General features: G+C 47.2%; 1 protein-coding gene across 1 annotated transcript in view; it reads left to right on the plus strand.

The window, feature by feature from the left end:
• Positions 1-19,341, plus strand: part of PAX5 (paired box 5) — a 122,888-nt gene that overhangs the window by 73,914 nt on the left and 29,633 nt on the right. The window contains exon 8 of the mRNA XM_021380143.1: positions 16,990-17,091. Coding sequence (XP_021235818.1) covers positions 16,990-17,091 — 102 coding nt within the window. The remainder of the gene's footprint in view (positions 1-16,989; positions 17,092-19,341) is intronic.

A 19,341-nucleotide genomic window follows, 5' to 3' on the forward strand; every position in this document is an offset into this window, starting at 1 on the left:
TCACAATTTCTTCTTCCTTTTAGCACTTAAACAAACAAACAAAAAACAAAAAACCAACAAACAAGACAGATTTGGACAACTTAAAGAAAAGAGTTTGTCTTGTGGGTGTTGGTTTTTCTTCCAGAAAACTGCCTTGTTAAATTTTCTGTAGGCTAGTTGTAGTAATCGTTAGATGTCTTCTTCTGAGGCCGTTATGTTTTGCTGAGATAATCAGTCTCTATGTGGAAGTGTTGATTGGTGCTTAGCCATTATCCCCAAATCATCCTTTAATTTCTGTTTTGAAGTGCAAATTAGTGTTGGTAGTTGGCAGGTTTCTAGTGCAGCATAATGCTAGATTTACAACTCGGTCTCTACATTTAATAGATAAAAGTGCAGGTGCATTTTCCAATAATCTATCCATCACTCCTGATTGGGCCTGTCATGTTGAAAACTTGAAAAAAGGCCCCGTAAACTCTTGTGGAAAGGCAGGCAATATGAAAAACAAAAGTGCCATTTTTAATGTCAGGACAGAGTCTAACTGAAACACTGTTAATTTTTTCCATTTTTATGAGTTGTCTTGCTGTTAAAAAGGAACAAGCACATTTCAGAAAGCAAATGAGGCCTCTTGTACCCTGCAAAGACCTGGGCTATTAATGGGCTCTTTTGACAATGTATAGCCTGACCCCGCTGGGAATTTTGCTGTGGATTTAAGTGTTGAATTTAACTGTGGTAGACATGTTTTGGTACAAAGCTTGTATAATAACAAGTTGCATTTACATTGCATTTTTTACTTAAGGATTTTGCAATCTCTAATTAATTAAATCTGTTTCTCCCTTCCCCCCACTGCCGCTGTGATGTGGATAGTAAATACAATTTTAAATGGAACAGCCATGTTGGGAAGATTAAGACAGCAAGGTACCAGTGCCCTTGTAATGGCTTCCAGTTGCAATGAGGCTGGAGCTTGGTCTGTAAACACGTAGAATAGCTTAAGTTCTCTTTTGCTTCAGTCTCAAATGCTCTAAAAAAAAAAAAACAATGAATGTGCATGAAACCATCTTCATGAAATCAGGTGCCTTCCTGGCTTTACTGGCTGCATATCCCATTGGTATTTTGGACCTGAGTGCACTCACCCATGGATTTGCCATGGTCTGCAGCCAACTTCTGAAGGGCAATGAGAGTTCTGGGTGCTCAGAGCTGCCAGGGTGTCTTAGAATCACAGAATGGTTTGGGTTGGAAGGGAGCCTTGTGATCACCTAGTTCCAGCCCCTGCTATAGGCAGGGACATCTCTAGTCCAGGTTGCTCAAAGCCCCATCCAGCCTGGCTTTGAATGCCTTCAGGGAGAGGGGAACCATGACTTTGCTGGGCAGCATGTTCCAGTGTCTCACCACCCTCACAGTAAAGAATTTCTTCCTAATATCTAGTCTAAATCTACCCTCTTCCAGTTTAAAACCATTTCCCCTTGTCCTGTTGCTACCTGCCCTTATCAAAAGTCCCTCCCCAGCTTTCCTGCAGGCCTCCTTCAGGTACTGGAAGGCTGCTATCAGGTCCCCCCAAGAGCCTTCTCTTCTCCAGGCTGAAGACCCCCGCTCTCCAGCCTGTCCTTGTAGGGGAGGTGCTCCAACCCTCAGCTCATCTTTGTGGCCCTCCTCTGGACCTGCTCCTAGAGCTCCATGTCCTTCTTGTGTTGGGGGCTCCAGAAGCAGACGCAGTACTCCAGGTGGGGTCCCATGAGAGCAGAGTAGAGGTTGGCATGGGCCCAGCTCTCCAGCCTGTCCAGGGACCTCTGGTTTGCTGTGTTAGGATTTAGCACATAAGTGGTCACTTTGATGCATGTGTTTTTTTGCTGCCAGAGAAATGCTGGAAATCTCCAAATTAAAAATTAAAAAAGAAAGAAAACACTAAATTTGGTATAAATACTTTCTAATTCACCTTTTTTTTTTTTTTTTTTTTGACCTGCAAGGATAGTAAAACATCTGATTGTGCCTGTACAATCCACCAGAATGGTATTTCCAGGTGGGCAGAGTGATGTGTTGGCATCTATGTGTAGACATGTTACGTGAATAGAGTGAATGGCATGTCCTAGGTAACATTTCTAGGACAAGGTAATTATTTGATGACAGCAATTGATGAGACCTCCAGTCTTGCTATACCATCAATAACAGGCAGACATGTGTGAAATACTTCTCACCTGTTACGCTGCCATGATTGGGCATTCTTCTTATTTGCACACATTGGATCCAGATGTTTTAATGACAGTGCAGCATATCTTGGAAGAAGGGGAACATCTGTTGCAAAGTAGGAAGAATAACTCATTTTCCCTGTAGTCTTCTTGAAATAGCTTGTCTGTAGTTATTTCGCTGTGAAGATGCTGTGATTTCTCTCATGTTGCCTCTGAACCAAGATTTTATGGGTATATTGGAGGCATTTCTTTCTTTAATGGACTTTTTTTTGTTTTCATATTATATAATGCAAAAACTGTAAGAAGTTTTGATGTCATTTCTCATAGAAGTATTGAACTGTAATGAGAACAAAAAGAAAGTGCAAAATGAAAAAGTACAAAAAGAAAATGTCCCTGGTGTTTCTTCACAATACAGTTGCTCTGTTTTTGACATGCTGATGAAAATTGCACCTTCACCAACAGAAATATCACTTGTGGAAATCCTGTGAGAATTGGAGGGAACAGGGACTACATCCGCTGCCATGAGTTTGGCAGCTAACTTGGGATTTTTGCATAAATGTCATCAAAAAGTGAATTCAGTAAGGGCATAAAAGATGTGTTGGGGCCTCTCCCAATGCAATACAAAATTGGTGTTTTTTCCATTGTACAATCTTTGCAACAATCTAAATACTGTGAACACAGTCATATAATGGCACTATCCTTCTTTTGGCTTCTGAAAATGACTTATGCACCAAGAATGTTCCTGTGAAGATGGGATGTGTGTGGATTACACTTTCTTTGGCAGAAATGTTTCTTTCTGTGGGTTCCAGCCTGTTGGCCTCCCACCAGGTGAATATGCTTGGGTTCCACCAGAGGCTTGAGGCTGCAGGATGGGACAGGGTTTGGAGCACGGTGGGAATCCGTGCTGCTGCAGCTGCAATAATCAGAGGCCAGGGGATATTCATGGTTGTGAGTGAGACTCCCTTTGTCAGTAAATCTAGTTTTTTGGTGCAAAGCAGGGGATCTATATGCACTAATTTTGCAATAGAGATGAAATATGAACAGAAATTCTTCCAGGCACTGTTACAATCTTTAAGGGGTTTGTTAGCCATTCATTGCCTTACAGAATTCTGTCCTGTGCTTCTTGAGCCTGTCTGTGCTAGCCATTACAGGCAGACTCGAAGTCAGTCTGATGTGGCTTGCTCACACGCTGATGCAGGGACAGCCAAGCTGGTTGAATATGCAGCAACACAGGACAAAACATAAGCTGGCCTTACAAGCCAGGCAAGACCCAGGGTGGCAGAGCTGCATGTGGATGCTGAGCTCGTGGAGTGCACTGCTCTGGGTGGCCTTACCAATCTCATTGGGCACTAGCAGTGAACTGTGTGACAGGGACAAAAAGGAGAAGTGTGGTGAGGGCACACAGCTGTGCCTCTGCTCTGCTCGCTGGTGTCTGAGCTGCTGGGGTCACAGCAAGAGCTGCTCTGTGAACCTCTTCTTCCTGCCTGGTGCATCCCCAAAGCTCTATCTGCCTCAGGGCAATCAGGCTCGTTCTGCAGTGAGTTGACTTTGCAGCAAGCACAGCATTGCTGAGGTCGCCTTCCACGGTGTGTGGGGGAGGAGATGCAAACAAACACTTCAGCGTCTTGCTGCGGAGATGTATAAGACTGCAGGAGTTACATCAGGTCTTGGAGGGGTGCGCAGAAGTAGGAGTGGTGCCTCACAGACATACTTTTCCCCATTGTATAGGACCTTATTACTGTGTCAGCAGACGTGGGGATGCACTGTCATAGGCTGCTTGGTAATTTTAATAGGAGAAGCTCTTAAGGTCTTACGTTGTAAGTGGACTCTTCTGTAAAATGGGTAAAGCAACTCTGTGACGCTCTTGGCGTGTGTTGTGAAAGACTGCTTTGGTTCTGAAACAGCAGTGATGTGGACCTGTTAGTGCCTTCAGGCGTGATGTAGAGTCATGCAGAACTTCAGTTTGCTCCAACAGAGGTGGCTGAGAAGCAGGAGGTGGCCATGGCCCTGAGCGAGGACTCCTGTGCTGAGCCCTGTCTGCCCTTCCCTGCCTGCACTGAGCTCCTCAGATCCGTGTTATCTCCCTCAGTTTGATGCTCTTGCAAATTAACCCTTCAGCCTATCTGCAGCAGCACCCTCAGCTGCGCCATTCCATCCAGCCTTGTCAACATGTGGTATACACAGGTGCTTTTTGTGGCAGCTAAAATGCAGAAGATGACACACTTGCATGTGTCATGTTGCAGTAATGCAGCTGTGTCTTATGTCACCTAGGGGTTTATAAACTGTACGGTTATGTCCTTGCTTTCTTCTGGAAGATGCCTGTTACAGGTAGTCACAGAACCATAAAATCATTACGTCTGGAAGGGACTTGTGAGATCATCAAGTCCAGCCACCAGCCCACCCCCACCATGTCCACTCAACCATGTCCCTCAGTGTCAGATTTCCATGGTTCTGGAATACCTCCAGGGATGGTAACTCCACCACCTCCCTGGGCAGCCTGTACCAGTGTCTGACCAGTCACCTAGCAGCCTTCCCTGCCCTGAGCTCCTTGCTGGATGTGCTCTCTCCCTGGTGCTCCTGGTGGCTGTATACCTCTGGCAGGGCTGTGCAGCACCCCTCTTTCCTGCTTGCAGCTGTCCCTCTGCAGGTGGGGATGCCACTGCAGGAATGGCTAAGATGTCTGTGCATAAGCCTCCTGGGTGCATCCACATGTGGCATGTTAACACTTACGAAGCTGTTTTAGGCAGGGGGACCCATTCAGTGACATTGTGCAGGAAGGCAGAACTGGAGGATGGGGAGGTATTTGCTTACCCCTCCAGGGTACAGCGTCTCCCTGTTCCCTCTTTCTCTGGGGACAGTCCCTTGCTGCAGGTCTGTGCCATGACAGAACTGTTGCTGCTGCCTGCATGCTGTGGTGAAGCTGCAGGGGGCAATCACCATCTGCTTGCTCAGCCATGGAACTGGGGTGCCCAGCAAGGGGAATGCTGGGGGTTTGTCCCTGCACATGGGGCAGGCCAGGTCTCAGCTCTGAGCACCCTGTCAAGATTACTAGGTCCCTCCTTGCCCTGCGTGAACCCTGGGAGCTGTGAGGAGGCCCCCTGGCTTTGTTCAGCATCACATGTGCCCTATGGAGAACATGGCAGCTCTGTTCCCCACCATCAAAACTGCTTTCCTGAAGGGTCTCCTTTCTTTGACCTTTGTAATTATTCCTGTTCAGTCTTTCTTCATGTTTTCTTCTAATTATTTTTCCCTTTCTTCTCTCCCTGCCTTTTTTCCCTAAAACTCCAACAACTTCCCTTCAGAGTATTAAGGATGTGAGTGAAATTGATGGCAGAAATGTCTCAAGTCTTTATGATGATGAATGACTTTCACTGCCAAAGCTTTTATTGTCCGTGATTTGGGAAGAAGGGGAACTGATTTATCACGGCTGACTGTCTTGCCATTTAATACAGTTATAAATCCTGGCCCACTGACTGGCACCATGAACCAGGGACCTCATCTGCCCAGTCTCCCACCCCTCCTTTTGTTTCCCAGCTTCTTCCCCCACAGCTGCTTGCTCACCTTCCTCAACAGTGCGAGGGGAGATTCAAACCTGGGGAGCTCACGCAGTGATGGCGGTGGCTGAGGATTGTGGCAAGCCCCGAGCGTGGCACCCACCCAGATCGGGGTGGGCTGTGAGGCCTCCCGCCTTGGTGAGGCTGGCCTCGTCCCGAATGCACACGGCAGGAAAGGACTTTGTCATTGTGGCCTGAAATCAAAGTTCCATTGGCTGTTTTAAACATGCAAATAGCCCTCAGAAAGATGTGTTGCTCCAGTTTTCAAACTGCATTTCAGTGGTGTTGGTGTCATCCTAGTTGAGACAACGTACCTGTTGTTTTTGCACTACATAAGCCAGGCAGGAGTAAGATGGTGCTGCCTGTTACGAATGATCCTGCAGTCAATATGCAAAGGTTTTTTATTCCCAGTTGATGGTGAAGGACAATGTGGAGTGTCAGTGTGTGATGAAGGAGGCAAAGTGTATTAGCTGGGAGAGCTGGTTCCTTGCCTGCGTTTTCTGCTTGGTTCAGCTTATCCTGCTGGTCCAGGGCACGAACCTCTGCCCAGCGGCATGAACAAATGGCACTTTGAGTCATAGAATCCAGATTGGAAAAGACCTCTGAGATCGTCAAGTCCAGCCACCAGCCCACCCCCACCATGCCCACTAAATCGTGTCCCTCAGTGCCACTTTCTTGAACACTTCCAGGGACAGGGACTCCATCACTTCTACGGGCAGCCTGTTCCAGTGCCTCACCACCCTCATGTTGAAAATTTTCTTCTTAACATCTAAGTCTGTGCCATTTTAGTTTACTGCCACTTGCGTGAGTTTGTAAGAAGGCAGCCAGCAGCTGTGGCCGTGGTTGTTAATGCCACAGCACCAGGAAGCCACGCTCAGTGTCACACCTTGTGCTGGGAAAGGCACAAATGCACAATGATATAGGAAGCCAGCAGAGCCAAGCTGTTGTTTTAACAGTCGTGTTTAGGGCTCTGCATGTGCTGGAGATCAAGCAAGTGCCACACTGTAAAGATAAGGAAAGGAATACTGGATGAACTTGGGCCAACTGCTTCACAGGGCACATGAAAAATGCAATTGTATCTTAAAGTGATTCAGTCTAGCTATTTTTTTTTTCCAGCAAAAGGAAATAAAATACTTCGATTTTGAAAATTGAAAATATTTTTATGGAAAAGTTGAGATACTTGGTTTTCTGTATCTTTCTAAAGCTTCACTTTTGTTACCACACATAATCCAGATAAAATTTCAGCTTTTCCTCTTATTCCAGGGTAAAAATGTCTTCATTGAAGTGTTAGGAATTTTATACTTGGCTGTCAGTCTGAAATGTGGTTACCCTTAATTACAGCTTCAAAATTTAGAGTAAATATGTTTTCTGTGAGGTGTAAGAAGCTGCTGCTGACATCCGAGAAACATTTAGATGTTGTACTAAGGGACATATTTTAGTGGGTGGTGGGTGGACGATTGGACTGGATGATCTTGGAGGTCTTCTCTAATCCTGGTGATTCTATGATTAGCAATGACTGGAAACGTCTCCATCTCAGACCAATTTCAAATGCAGGTCATAAATGATTCTTGCGAGATGGAAGATTTTTAGCATGGATTATCACATCTCTGCAACCCCAGGGAAGATGTTGTATATGTTTTCCTCTGTGCTTACTGAGCAAGCAGGTTAGCTGAACGCCTGTATACCCCCTCTGTTCCTGTTTCTGACTCTGCCTGTGTGCTGTAGAGTTTTGTCTGCCTGTGTCAGTGTTTGCTGGAAGGTCTGTTGTTGTTTCTCAGTAACATAGGATTCTGCCAGAAGGTACATCTGGCTGAAGAGTGCCTGGTGCCTGGCTGAAAATGCCCCAGCCTTGAGAGGCTGCAATGAACCAGTGCATACTCTGTCATTGGTTTTGGTGTCAGTGAAGAGTTCTGAGAGTCCAGCTTGGAGCTGGCAATATCTGTGCCAAGGCAGGTTTGCAAAGTTCCTGGGCCTGTTCTGGGGCTTGCTTTCCATCTCCTCCATCCTGCTCTCTCTGCTCCCCAGCGATAGGACAAGGGGGAATGGTTTTAAGCTCAAGAAGGAAAGGTTTAGATTGGATGTCAGGGGAAAGTTCTTTACCGAGAGAGTGGTGAGGTGCTGGCACAGGCTGCCCGGAGAGGCTGTGGATGCTCTGACCCTGGAGGTGTTCAGGGCCAGGTTGGATGGAGCCCTGGGCTACTGGTCTAGTACCAGATCTGGAGGCTGGTGGCCCTGCCTGCGGCAGGGTGTTGGAACTTGGTGATCTTTGGGGTTCCTTCCAACCCAAGCCACTCTGTGATGAGTCTATGGCTGCAGCTGTTGGCAGGGATCCCCAACCTTGCCTCATCCTGAGATCTCAAACAGCAGGAAAGGTCGTGGGGTGGTTGCTGGCCGTGTTGGTCTGTATGGTCAGGGGATTGCATCCAACTACTTATTGACAGCTGGTATCTTTCAGCATGATTTAAAGATCTGCAAGATCTGGCAAATGAAATCCTAAAGAATTGTTCACTCCTTTGGGAGCTGCTTCGCTATCTTTGTACGTGTATAGGCAGGAGAACCTCCTGCCCCGACCTCGGTGCTTGCAAGGCTGCTTCCCTCTCATTGCTCACTCCTCTCTCCCAAGCTGCTGTTGGGCGGCAGTTTTCCCTTTCCTGAATCTGCTGCACCAGATCACACCCAGCGTTGCTCATGACCCAGCTTTGGCAGCGCCAGGTCCCTTTTGGAGCAGCTGGAGCTGGCTCTGATCTGCTCTGCTCACAGAGGCTCCCTGCAGCCCCCTGCTACCAAAGCCTTTCTGTGTAAACCCAGCACAGCCATTCACCTCACTTCCATATATTTGAATCCTGCAGCATTCGTGGCTTAAAAGTAAAATGCTGCTAATGCTTTTGATTTTTTTTTCCCTGTGTCTCGTAGTATTTTTTCTCGCAGTTCTGCTACCTGGAGTCCTATTACCACCAGAAGAGTTTTTAATTTGTCACTAACTGATAATAGCTTTCCAGACCTCTTATTTGCAAAAAGAAGCTAGAAGATACCTTCTGAGTATACATAAAATATCAAACACTAGAATGGAAACAAAACCAAAAATATCCTAATTGAACTTCTTGCAATAGGTTAGCTGCTGTCGTGGTTTTTGCAGTGCTGTGAACAGCCAGCTCTGAATTTGTCAGCAGGAGTGGGGAGCACCACAAGTTTCCCAGCTGCTGATCCTCGTGGTTGTCTTGCAGCGCTCCAGCAGCACGGGGATGGTGGTGGACGTGGCCTCGCAGAGCCTTGCTGTGCTGTTCTTATTTAGAAGCATTGCTGCGTTGCAGAAAGGAAACAACAATAAAGGGAATATGTTGCTTCTGCGTGCATTAAGATCACTGATCAAACCACATGAGATCCCATTTCAGACATAATGTGCATTGGAGGGCAAAATTAGATTGAGAAGTAAATGGAGCCTAAAATTTCCATAGCTTTATTCGTCAGAAAGCTGTTTTGTTGTGTGGCTTAATTCTCCTAGTTCTTTCATTCATTGCGTGTAGCACGCTGGCTGGAGTGCGTTTTAGCAATAATGGGGTGAAAGACAAACCACTGCTAATTTGGCAGTGTCTGTGAGGTGTGTAAGGGCCATTCTGACTGAGAGCAGAAGGGGATTTGGGATGCAGAGGAATTTACACTGACACTTCCTGCGTTTTGGCAGGAGGAGTTTTCGTTGTTGTTGTTCTTTTGGTCTCCTTTACATTTTCTGAAGTTCTGAACTCTGTGGAATTGTATTTATTGTAAAGCACACTGCCCAGCGAACGATGCTTCTAGGAAGCGGTATTTCAGAGGCTTTAGAATCTGTGGCAGTGGTAAGCCTCTGTCTTTTTTTCCTTTGTGAGGTTTTTTTTTTTTTCTCCTGCCGTTTTACATGTCATTTTGACAGGAGGAGGCTAACTGGTCTCTTAGATAAGTAGACACACGTTTTTTTTTTTTTTTTTTTTTGCCTTTGAATGCAACACTCAATGTCACTTCCAAACTAACACAGAAGGCCGGGCAGAGCACTTCGTGTGCAGTGAATCCCTTTTGAGGCAGGGAGAACTGCAGGTCTGTGTAATTGGCAGCAGCGCTATGGACGGGGGGAAGCATGCTCATGTGTCTGTCCCATCTACAGACTTGTGCATGTGCGCACGCCTCTAGGTTGCACTTCCCTTGTCAGTTTTCCTCCCCAAACAGTGAGAGCCAGGACGGCTTGTCTCGCAGGGCTTCATTAATTCCTACCTGTTAATTTTTTGAAACGCTGTCTGTACTCGTGTTACATTACAAAACATGAAAGTGCAGAAAGGGAGCTGTGCCTGTCGCAGGCAGTGTTCGTGGAAGTGTCTGTCCCCTTTTTGCCATCATGACACCAATTCTCAGATTTACCATTTATTTTCGTAAAGAGAAAGTGCGGCTCAGCCCCGGGACTTTTTTCTCCATTGCCATCACTTCCAGTGTTAGATATGTTGAGTGCCTGGTACGACGGCCTTTGCTCTGAGATTTTGCCTTGCAGTATGCTGAGGAGTTCCCTTGACAAAGGGTCAGCAAGTTCTGCCCAGGTGTCAGCATCCTGCGGGTGGGTGAGGGCCCTGTGCCCTGCCCTGCAGCTGGTGTGGGTCTGGAGGCCAGGGTGAGCTGCCTCCCACCATTTCCAAAGCTGTTCCAGACACTGGTGGAGAGACCAAGGCCTGGATTGGTGTCCCATGTGCCTCCCAGGAGCTGAGTGGGAGCTCAGGTGAACGCAGGTGGTGAGGTCTGTGTTCGTTACTTGAAACTGAGAGAACTGGGTGGAACGGATTTTCCTGTCCTGCAAAAAATACTGGCAATTTTTTTCAGGTCTGTTTCCAAATAAAACTCTCAAATTGGAAGAAAGTTTAATAACCGAAGGTAGTAAGCAAAATACAAGTAGTCCAGAGCAGTACACACTCCTTGTTTTGATCTGAACCACTTTTTCTGTCCACTCCCAGCAGCTTACATTTTGTATAGCGCAGTCATTCCAATCCTGAAAATGTCCCATCCCTTCCCTTTCCATGTTGGCAGTGGTCAGGTGCACGTGTAGGCATCCTTAGGCTGGAGACCATGCTGTGAAGAAGCAATAAGCTTGTCCACAACCACCGTGCCCATTTGTTGTGCACTGATCAGAGCGTGTTTTTCCCACACATCAAAGTGTGTGACAGCCCTGAGCAGGAGAGGTACCTGCTATGAAGGGCAATTCTGAACTCCAGTAGACAGACATCTGTGGCTGTCTTGCAGGTAAGAAATAAAATAAACCCACAACTGCAACCCCCGTTTCAGAGAGTGTGCTTAATTTGAATTTTATGGCTTTGATAGCAGATTACAGTAATGCTATCACAAAGCCTCACAGCCACAGTCACAGTGGACAGTGTGATTTCAATACCTCCTCCACTAATCTTTCGCCCACTGCTCCCTTTCCCTGGCTGCTAATTTCACACAGGCACTTAAACATGATGGATAATTGTGTTCTGCTTATCAATGTTTAATTTAAGGGCTGTTCCATCTGACCTGGACGCCCTCTGCAAGAGCTATGCCTCATTATTGATTTCATGGTCACACCTGTGACATTACCTGCTTTGTAGGAAGTAGACTTTGACATTCCTGTGAGGTTTTGGCAGCCAGAGATAATTGTCAGAAGAATAATCGAGTCAGCAAAATCATTACAGGTGATCTGTGTGTTACCACTGTTTTATCTGCCTCTAATTAGGTGCAGGAGTGGTAACTCATAGCAGTAAGCATGCTGCAGTGGTTTTGATGTCTGCAAATAGAGCTCGATGAACACAGGGGGGAAGTTATTCATTAACAGCTGTGTTCCAGCTTGCCCAGGTCTTGTGCCGGTGTCATATCCTTTCCTGGAGTAACTGGGATTGGGATATGATCACACCCAGGCTGTGGGCACTGGTGGGGTGCAAAATCTGAAGCACATTTAGGATGGAGAGCATGGCTGGAGCAAAGGCTGGTGCATGCTCTTGGTGCCTCTTGATGGAGCAGGTCTGCTCTTCTTTCAGTGTGGAAGGGGTAGAGGAGACAGCAAGGCAGAGGGTGGGGATGGAGACATGGACGGGGAGGAAGGTCCAGGGCTGCTGCCCCAGCTCTCGTCTCCTCCAGACTTTGGAAGTCAGCTGTGTAGGTGACAGGTACACCAAGTTCTTAATAATCACTGAGGACAGCTGAGTTTTGTAATTTCATTGCACCTGTGGGAAAGGACAGAAGAGGATTCATTCCTACCTCCTTTGTTATGGCTGTAACTGGGATGGGAGATGGTAACAATGGAAGTGCTGTGCTGCAGTTGTGTGCAGTACTGAACAGTATGTCATATGCAATCACCCTGCTTGGCTTTTTCAAGAGGAGCTCATCTCCACTTGAGGTGCTGCTCTGCTCCTGCTGCTGCTGCAAGCAGACAGCCAGTGTGACACTCATCCCAATGGGTTGGGACCAGTGGTCCTTGAAAGTCTGTTCTAACAGAAACACTTCTGGTTCTGTGAGTCCCTCGAGGTCTTCTTCCTGCTGACAGGGTTGTGAGGTCAGTCAACCTGTTTTCCTTATAATAATGACTGGAACAACAGGGGTGGTTGTATCAAAATCTGCACTTGGCAAAGGAAGGGCTTGTCATAGTGGGAACTAGATTTTTCAGAGAAAAGTCAGTTTTGGTAATAAGTTTGTCTTCTGTGCTCCCTGCTCTGTGACCTGTCTGCCTGGGACCCTGTCTGCTTCTGGTTTCCAGTGGAGGAGCACCCTGGTGCTGGGCAGGATGTGAGGTGCGCGCTGCCTCCGGTGCCCATTTCAGAGACCTCACGGTGTGAGCCTGTTTGTGGCATGAGCAAGTGAGCGCGAGGGATGCACCAAAATGGGAAAGCTGGTTTTTACTGTACTGGTAATCTGTTCTCTGCTTGAACCTGCCTCTGGAGAGGCAGGACCACTCTGTGAATCCAGTGCACTGCCCTGTCTTTGACTGAGTTCCCAAGCTGATGGCAACCTCAGTCTGCTGTGAACATGAAAAAGTGAGTGGGAGATTATGCATGGACAGCCTGTGGGGCTTCTCAGAGAGAAAAACTACAAGTCCTCTACTGCAGAGGATCTGTTCTGTTGCATTGGCAAAAGGGCTCCTGAGCTAACCCCCAACACCTGAACCCTCTGCATTTTCTAATGTGTCCTTTGCAGTAATTAATTACCTCTCCTGTGCATTCGTTTCTTTCATACTGTTACTGGCAATCAGTTAGATAAAGAGAAAAAAAAAAACAACCATGTTGGTGCCCTGTGGTATTGAAAGTGAAGGGTTTTCACACTGTCAGGGTAATGAATTCTGCAAGGGTTTCAAGTACCTGAGCTTGGGGAAGTCCTCGTGTCATGTGTCTAGGAGTGACAACCCCCAGTGGTTAATTACTGCCATGGATGAGACTTGAGCTGATAGCGAAATGAGATAATTTCATTAGTAGTTAAGTGTGAAGTTAATTGGACTCACATTTACACACAGCAGTGTACAAAGACACAGTTGGAAATGCTCTTCACCTCTTTTCTTTAACAGAAGGTGAGTAAAATGAAGAATGTTCCTGAGCCCTTCCCTCATTTCTTCCTCCCACTGTGGCTGGGGATGAGGAGGCCGTTCCTGCTGCCAGGCCGTTATCTTGTGCAGGAGCAGGGGCTTGCCGATGTCCGAGTGCTGCTTACCATGCGTGCTTGGGGAGGGTGCTGCTGACCTCTCCTGCTGCTGGTTGCAAAATAATTTCTTTTATGGAAGAAAATTACTTATTTGCACTTTTTCTGGGAAACGATAATTTGCTCTCAGTGCAAGCACGCTGTCAGCTCTCAGTGAATGGAAGGACGGACATTCATTGCGTATCTTCTGTGTGCAGGGCCAACCACTTTGACACACATCTGCAGCCACTGGTCCCACTGTGCCAGGTGATATTGTTGTTATTTAGCATCATTATATTCTAGTTTCTGGAGGAATGTAGAATGAATTCCAGCAGGAATATGCCTCCAGCTCAAAATGATGTGCAACATTTCATCCCTGTAGCAAGCTCAAGACGGACAAGTTTACAGACTGGATTAGGCCAGTGTGCTCCTTGGTGCAAGACAAGCACCAAGCACGTTGGGAAGCGTCTCCGAAATGTCACATTACTTGGCATACTGCAGCACTTTAATCCATCAGACTTGTGACAGCTTGCTAAGGAAGTGGTGAATTTTTTCTCTGTTGAAGAGATGGAAAAGCCAAGATTGTCTCCAGACACGGTCCTCTTCTACTCTGCATCTTTGCTTCTCAGAGGGTGGTTCTTTGTCTGTGTGGTGCTGTGACAAGGGCTGTGGAGTGCAGGTAATCCTGTATTCATGTTTTTCTGTGCAAACATTACTTCTGGGGTGACTGCTGTTTTTATCCTATGCCAGTGAACCTTCTTCAAACTAGTCCCTGGTCTAATTGCAGTTCTGGTGGATGATGACGCTTTACTGTCTGGTTTGCAGAAGTTGGATACTGTAGGAAAGTGGCACACTGTTTGACGCTGGTGGGATGCCACACTCATGTGAAAGCATCCTCTCTCCTCAGCTGTATGCTCCCCTCAATTTCTAGAACATGCTGACTCAGGATGAAGGTTCCAATTCCTTCCCAGCCTTGCTTTGCACACCATGTGGGGTGCCCAGAGTGCTGCTAAGAGTGAAGGCATAGTGCTTCACTGCTCTGGTGTGGTGCTAAGTGCCTGGGACAAAGGCAAAAATCATATGTGGATGAGACAGAGCTTGCTTGGGACCTGGGAACTAAAGAGACGTAGAATTTCAGAATGGCCTGGGTTGGAAGGGACCTTAGAGATCACCGAGTTCCGACCCCCATACCGTGGGCAGGGTTGCCACCCACTCAAACAGCATGGTTGAATTTTGCCTTTGTGGAAAGGCTGGGTGAGCGAGTCCCTGGCATATGATGGATTGGAGTCCACCTTGCAGACAGACCTCAGGGTGCTCCCCAGTGACATGGAGGAGTCCCGTGAAGAAGCCTGAAGGAGACAGCAGGGTCTCCTATGTGCTGAAATGGCACAAGAATCAGCGAGGTAGGACACCCGAGTGCAGCACACTGCTCTGAATATTCATCCTCAGATAAATGTGGACAGGGTAACTTTGTGGCCTTCAGGACTCTCTTCCTTGCCAAGAGGATCAGAAGCAGTTAGTTATCTGCAGAATGTAACCAAGTGTTTGTCAGCTAATCAATGACCTGGTTTAGGCCAAGCACACGGAGTCCATTATTCTGCTCTTTTCTTTCAGTCCCACTTTCTATTTGAAGAAAAGAAAAATGCTGGTGTCTCCAGCCAGCAGTGTAGCAGTGGTTGCTGGTGGAAAACAAGACACCATGCTCTAGTTTTTGTTTGTTTGTTTGTTTGTTTTTGCATATAAATTTGTGATAAAATTTGCAAGATGGGATCATGTGAGAATTACAAGCTGTTTCCTTGATGTTATATGAGGCTGCAGTGACTGTGCAGGAGCAGGAGGCCCATCCTCATGCCTTGTGTTGCAGCTGCAGGCCAGCAGGTACCACACAGCCACAGGTGCTGCTGGGGCTGCCATGGGGAGACCCCCTGGGGCAATGCTGTGTAAGGCACTGGGACACCTGAAATTTAGGCAGCGGCCTCACAGTGTTGGCAGAAATTGTTGCTGGAGAGCCCTGACAGACTCTGCGCTAGTTGAGCTGCTTCTGAGGCTGAAGGAGCCAGCCGAGGTGCTCTGTGCTGTGTGATGTGAGGGCAGGAGGGAGGGAGCTCTGCCTTCAGCCTCCGTGCCCTGCCTCCAGACAGAGGTACCTGTTAACCTTTAGAAAAGCCCAGGTTGAAGGTGCTCGGGAAAATTGTGTTCTGAAGTCTCTGTGGCCCACTGCTAAAATGCAGATGTGCTTTGCTCATGCTTGTTATAAACGTGTGAGGATGGAGGCCGCTTCTTATCCTTGTTCTGTGCTAGGGTTGTTGGTGTTTCTCTGAAATCAGTTATTCCTGTGAAACTGAAGCAAGCTGCGGCCTGAATGATCTCCTACACGCGTGCCTTTTGGCACAGGAGCATCCAGGTGACCTTTGAGCCATGCAGGACAGGGGACAAACCCCTGCTGCAGGCGGCACACAGAACAGGGACCCTTTTTCTTCACCTGCCTGGAGATGAAGCTCAGGTGATACAACACAGCAGGACAGGACAGCAGCTACAGGCCCTTCCATGAAGTTCCAAGGTAGATGTTACCATGTGTGTGATTATGCTTTGAAGGCATTTATCCTTGGATGCGTGACATATCCAAAGATGTCTTCACAGTCCACAAGGAGACCACGAAGGAGCTTCAGAATTTCCTCTCTGAGGAGGGGCTATCTGCGATGGATCCTTCCTGGTACGATTCACAGGAGCATCCCTTTCTCCCAGTGGGCTCCTGATGTAATTTTGATAGAACAAACTGTAGATTTCCCTGAAATCCCATTGCAGCCTGTGGAGCAGGAAGTTAGCCTGGGATCTGCGCTGTGGGAGACACTGTCCTGGCTGTGCCGTTGCTTCCTTGATGCCTTCGGTGAAGCATCTGCAGCTACGGGTCCAGGGACTGTGTGCAGCTTTGTCTGGAGCTGGGTTTGAAGCGAGGGCACCTCAGCACTCTGGATGAGGGGTATGGTGAGATGGGGGACAACCCATTGCTTGCTTTCTGCAGCGTTATTTGTATGGGAGACCTGTGCTGACCCTAATGAAAAAAGAAGGTTTCCCTAGCGTCAGTGAAGAGTGCTGCATCAGGCTGTGAATAGGACTGCTCTTCTTCTGGAACAACAGCAACGTTTTGGAAATTATGTGTTTGTGTTTCCCTAAACTGACTTTAATAGAAGATCAAAAGGACACCCTTATCATATTTAGATCTGTGCAATCCATCAGCTCATACACCGTCATTTTGTGGAGAGTTTTCTGGGCAAGTGTCATTAAAATCAGCATTATTTCACTTTTTGTTCTTTCTGACTTTACAAAGCTGAACTCTGGAGAAACTTGGGAATAAAAGGAGAGTAGCTGGAGTTCAGAACAGGGCTGCTTCTCCCTGCAGGGATCTGCTCTTCCCCTTTCAATCTCTCACCTTTCCACAGCACGATGGCAGCTGATAGAGTAAGTAGAATGGTTTCTCCTCTCTCCGCCAAGCTAGCAGCTCCTCTCTGATACATGCGGAGCTGTTACAACAAACAGGCGGCTGTCTTTGCCACAGTCAGGGAGATGTAGAAGCACGTCCGCCAGCGGTGATGCTCACATGGTGATTTGTTGGTTTGATTCCTCAGGTCGCGAGCTGGCAAGCACAACCCTCCCAGGATACCCGCCGCACGTCCCCCCTGCTGGACAGGGCAGCTATTCCGCCCCTGCGCTGACGGGAATGGTGCCTGGTGAGTCTGCAAAATAAGGGATCTGTGGATCTGCACATAACTCTGTGCAGGAGGGTGACATTTGGGTGCTGGCAGCAAGCAGCTGGTGAATGCCTGGTGTTAGGAAGTCTGCAAGGGTTTGCTCCTGACTGAGCACGGGAGGTCCAGTGCTGCTGGAAATCAGTGCTCTCATGTCAGCCCGAAGGAAACAATAGGATTTGTCCCCAGGCTCTGCTGCTGTTGATCTGGGCATGACAGACATTGCTGTCTACAAGGGAAAGTATTCTGAGCCCCAAACTTACAGATTAAATAGTCATGAATCTGGCCCCTAAGTATCATATGGTTTGAAAATGAGTGGTAACTCGGGGATTTGCTTTCTTATCCCTACCTGTTGCTTTCCAGGCCTTTAAGGTCTTTTGAGCTAGTCACTTTGGAGTCAGCAAGGTCAGACAGCTACTGAAGAAAATCCTCCAAACTGGAATTTCATATGTAGTCACTTGGCTCCAGGAGATGGTGATTTGGAAAACAGTGCTCTCAGTAAGCAAGTAGGAGTCAATGGAAGTTATTTATTGTCCTGGATGTTTTGGGATTAGTTTTTTTGTCCCAAACTGATTATATTCTGTTAAATGTGTTCCAGCAGATCACTGAGAAATTAAGAAGCAGCCATTTTACTTCTGCTGGTTATGGAAGCTAGATCAGAGGTTAAGTTGAAATAATTTTTATCCATGAAATATAAGTTTTGGAAAGTTCTTCATTTCTTGTAAAGATAAGGTGTGAAGATCTGAAAGCAAGTCTGAAAGGTTTGACTCCTTGCTGCATGCTATTTCTCAAGGGCACACAAAGTTACTGGTAAGCTTTTCTGTCCTCACTGAGGCTGTTCTTACTTCAGAAGCATTGCCAGCTGCTTAGATCAGCTGAAGATTTGCACTTCTATTTACTTTTTAACATGACTGCAAACTGTAGTTACACTTGGAGCATTTGGAACACCAGGATCAGTTAATCACGTGTGTCAGGTAGGCCATGGAGATGTATGAACAAATGAGGGTGCTATGCCTGAACCTGATATTAAACACACAGCTTAGAGATGCAGCACAGTGAGTGGGAAGCAGGGCCCAGCACTGTCAGATGTCCCATCCTGCCAGTCCCCTCATCTCTTGCTCGGACTCTCCTGTGCTGGCTCTTCACCAGAGCCCTGAGCCCCGGCCTTTCTTGAGGCTCATTCTGCCACTGAGGGTAAACCTGGTGACAAGGAAGGCATGGGTGAGATCTGCCCTCCCTGGCGTCTGCAGCGGGCAGCTTACCCATGGGAAGTTTCAAACAGCTTATGTGCACTTGAAGGTGGTGATTTGGAGGCTTTCAGAAACCCCTTCTTCTGGACCACCTTATATCCAATATGCAGTTGTGAGCCTCTGTCACGTCCCAGTTAAGGAGGTGGCTTACTCTTCCTTTTCTTTTTGGTGGGCACTGGGGAATGAGTGCACCAGTTGTTACCAGCTGTTTGGGCACACCTGCTGGAGCAGGACTCAAAACTGGGAGAGTGATGGGCATGGCAGAGCTCAGCACAAGGAAATCCAGAGGGGGTTCAGTGATGTACAGTCATCTAAGCCAGTTTTCCTGGGTAATAGATTTTATTTTTAACTACACATAGGCCTCTGTGACCCGTTACATTGAATAACTGCACTGTTCCTCTCACTGGTTCCTTTAATAACAACCTTCTGCTCCAGCTAGTGTGAAGGTCAGCTGCAATTTCTTCAGGTTTGCTTTCTCATTTAAGTGAGAATTTGCTAACTAGCATCCCAAACGCCTTCCCAATTCTTCTTTGCCTCTTGTCATTTGCAGGGCCAGTCTCAGAGCCTGGCTAGGGAGAGCATTGCAGTCTGAGGGCTGACCCAGAGGCAGCTGACAGATCAGGTCTGGGGCCAGAGAACATCCGTGGTTGTTCTGAAACAGACACATTGCCATGACCAAGCGTGTATGCATTTGTTTTACCTTTTCACGGGGATTCATTTTGTGACCTGCTGCTTCCTTGTCATAGTTTTCAGAGCACCTGCCAGAAATATGCTTCCTTGATAAGATTTTTAATTGTTAGCCACGAATTTCTGCTCATAATTAAGTATTTGTGAGAGTGAAGTACTTAGAGGTGTGGGAGAAACATACACATGGTAAGATGTAAAGGGCTCTGTATTGCCCTCTGTGGACATTGCTTGTGCTGCGCTGAGTTCATTGGGTCCTCACTGCGCTGCTGGTGCTTGTCTCATGTCTTTGGTGTCT

Source organism: Numida meleagris, chromosome Z, assembly GCF_002078875.1.
Source record: "Numida meleagris isolate 19003 breed g44 Domestic line chromosome Z, NumMel1.0, whole genome shotgun sequence".
Taxonomy (NCBI): Eukaryota; Metazoa; Chordata; class Aves; order Galliformes; family Numididae; genus Numida; species Numida meleagris.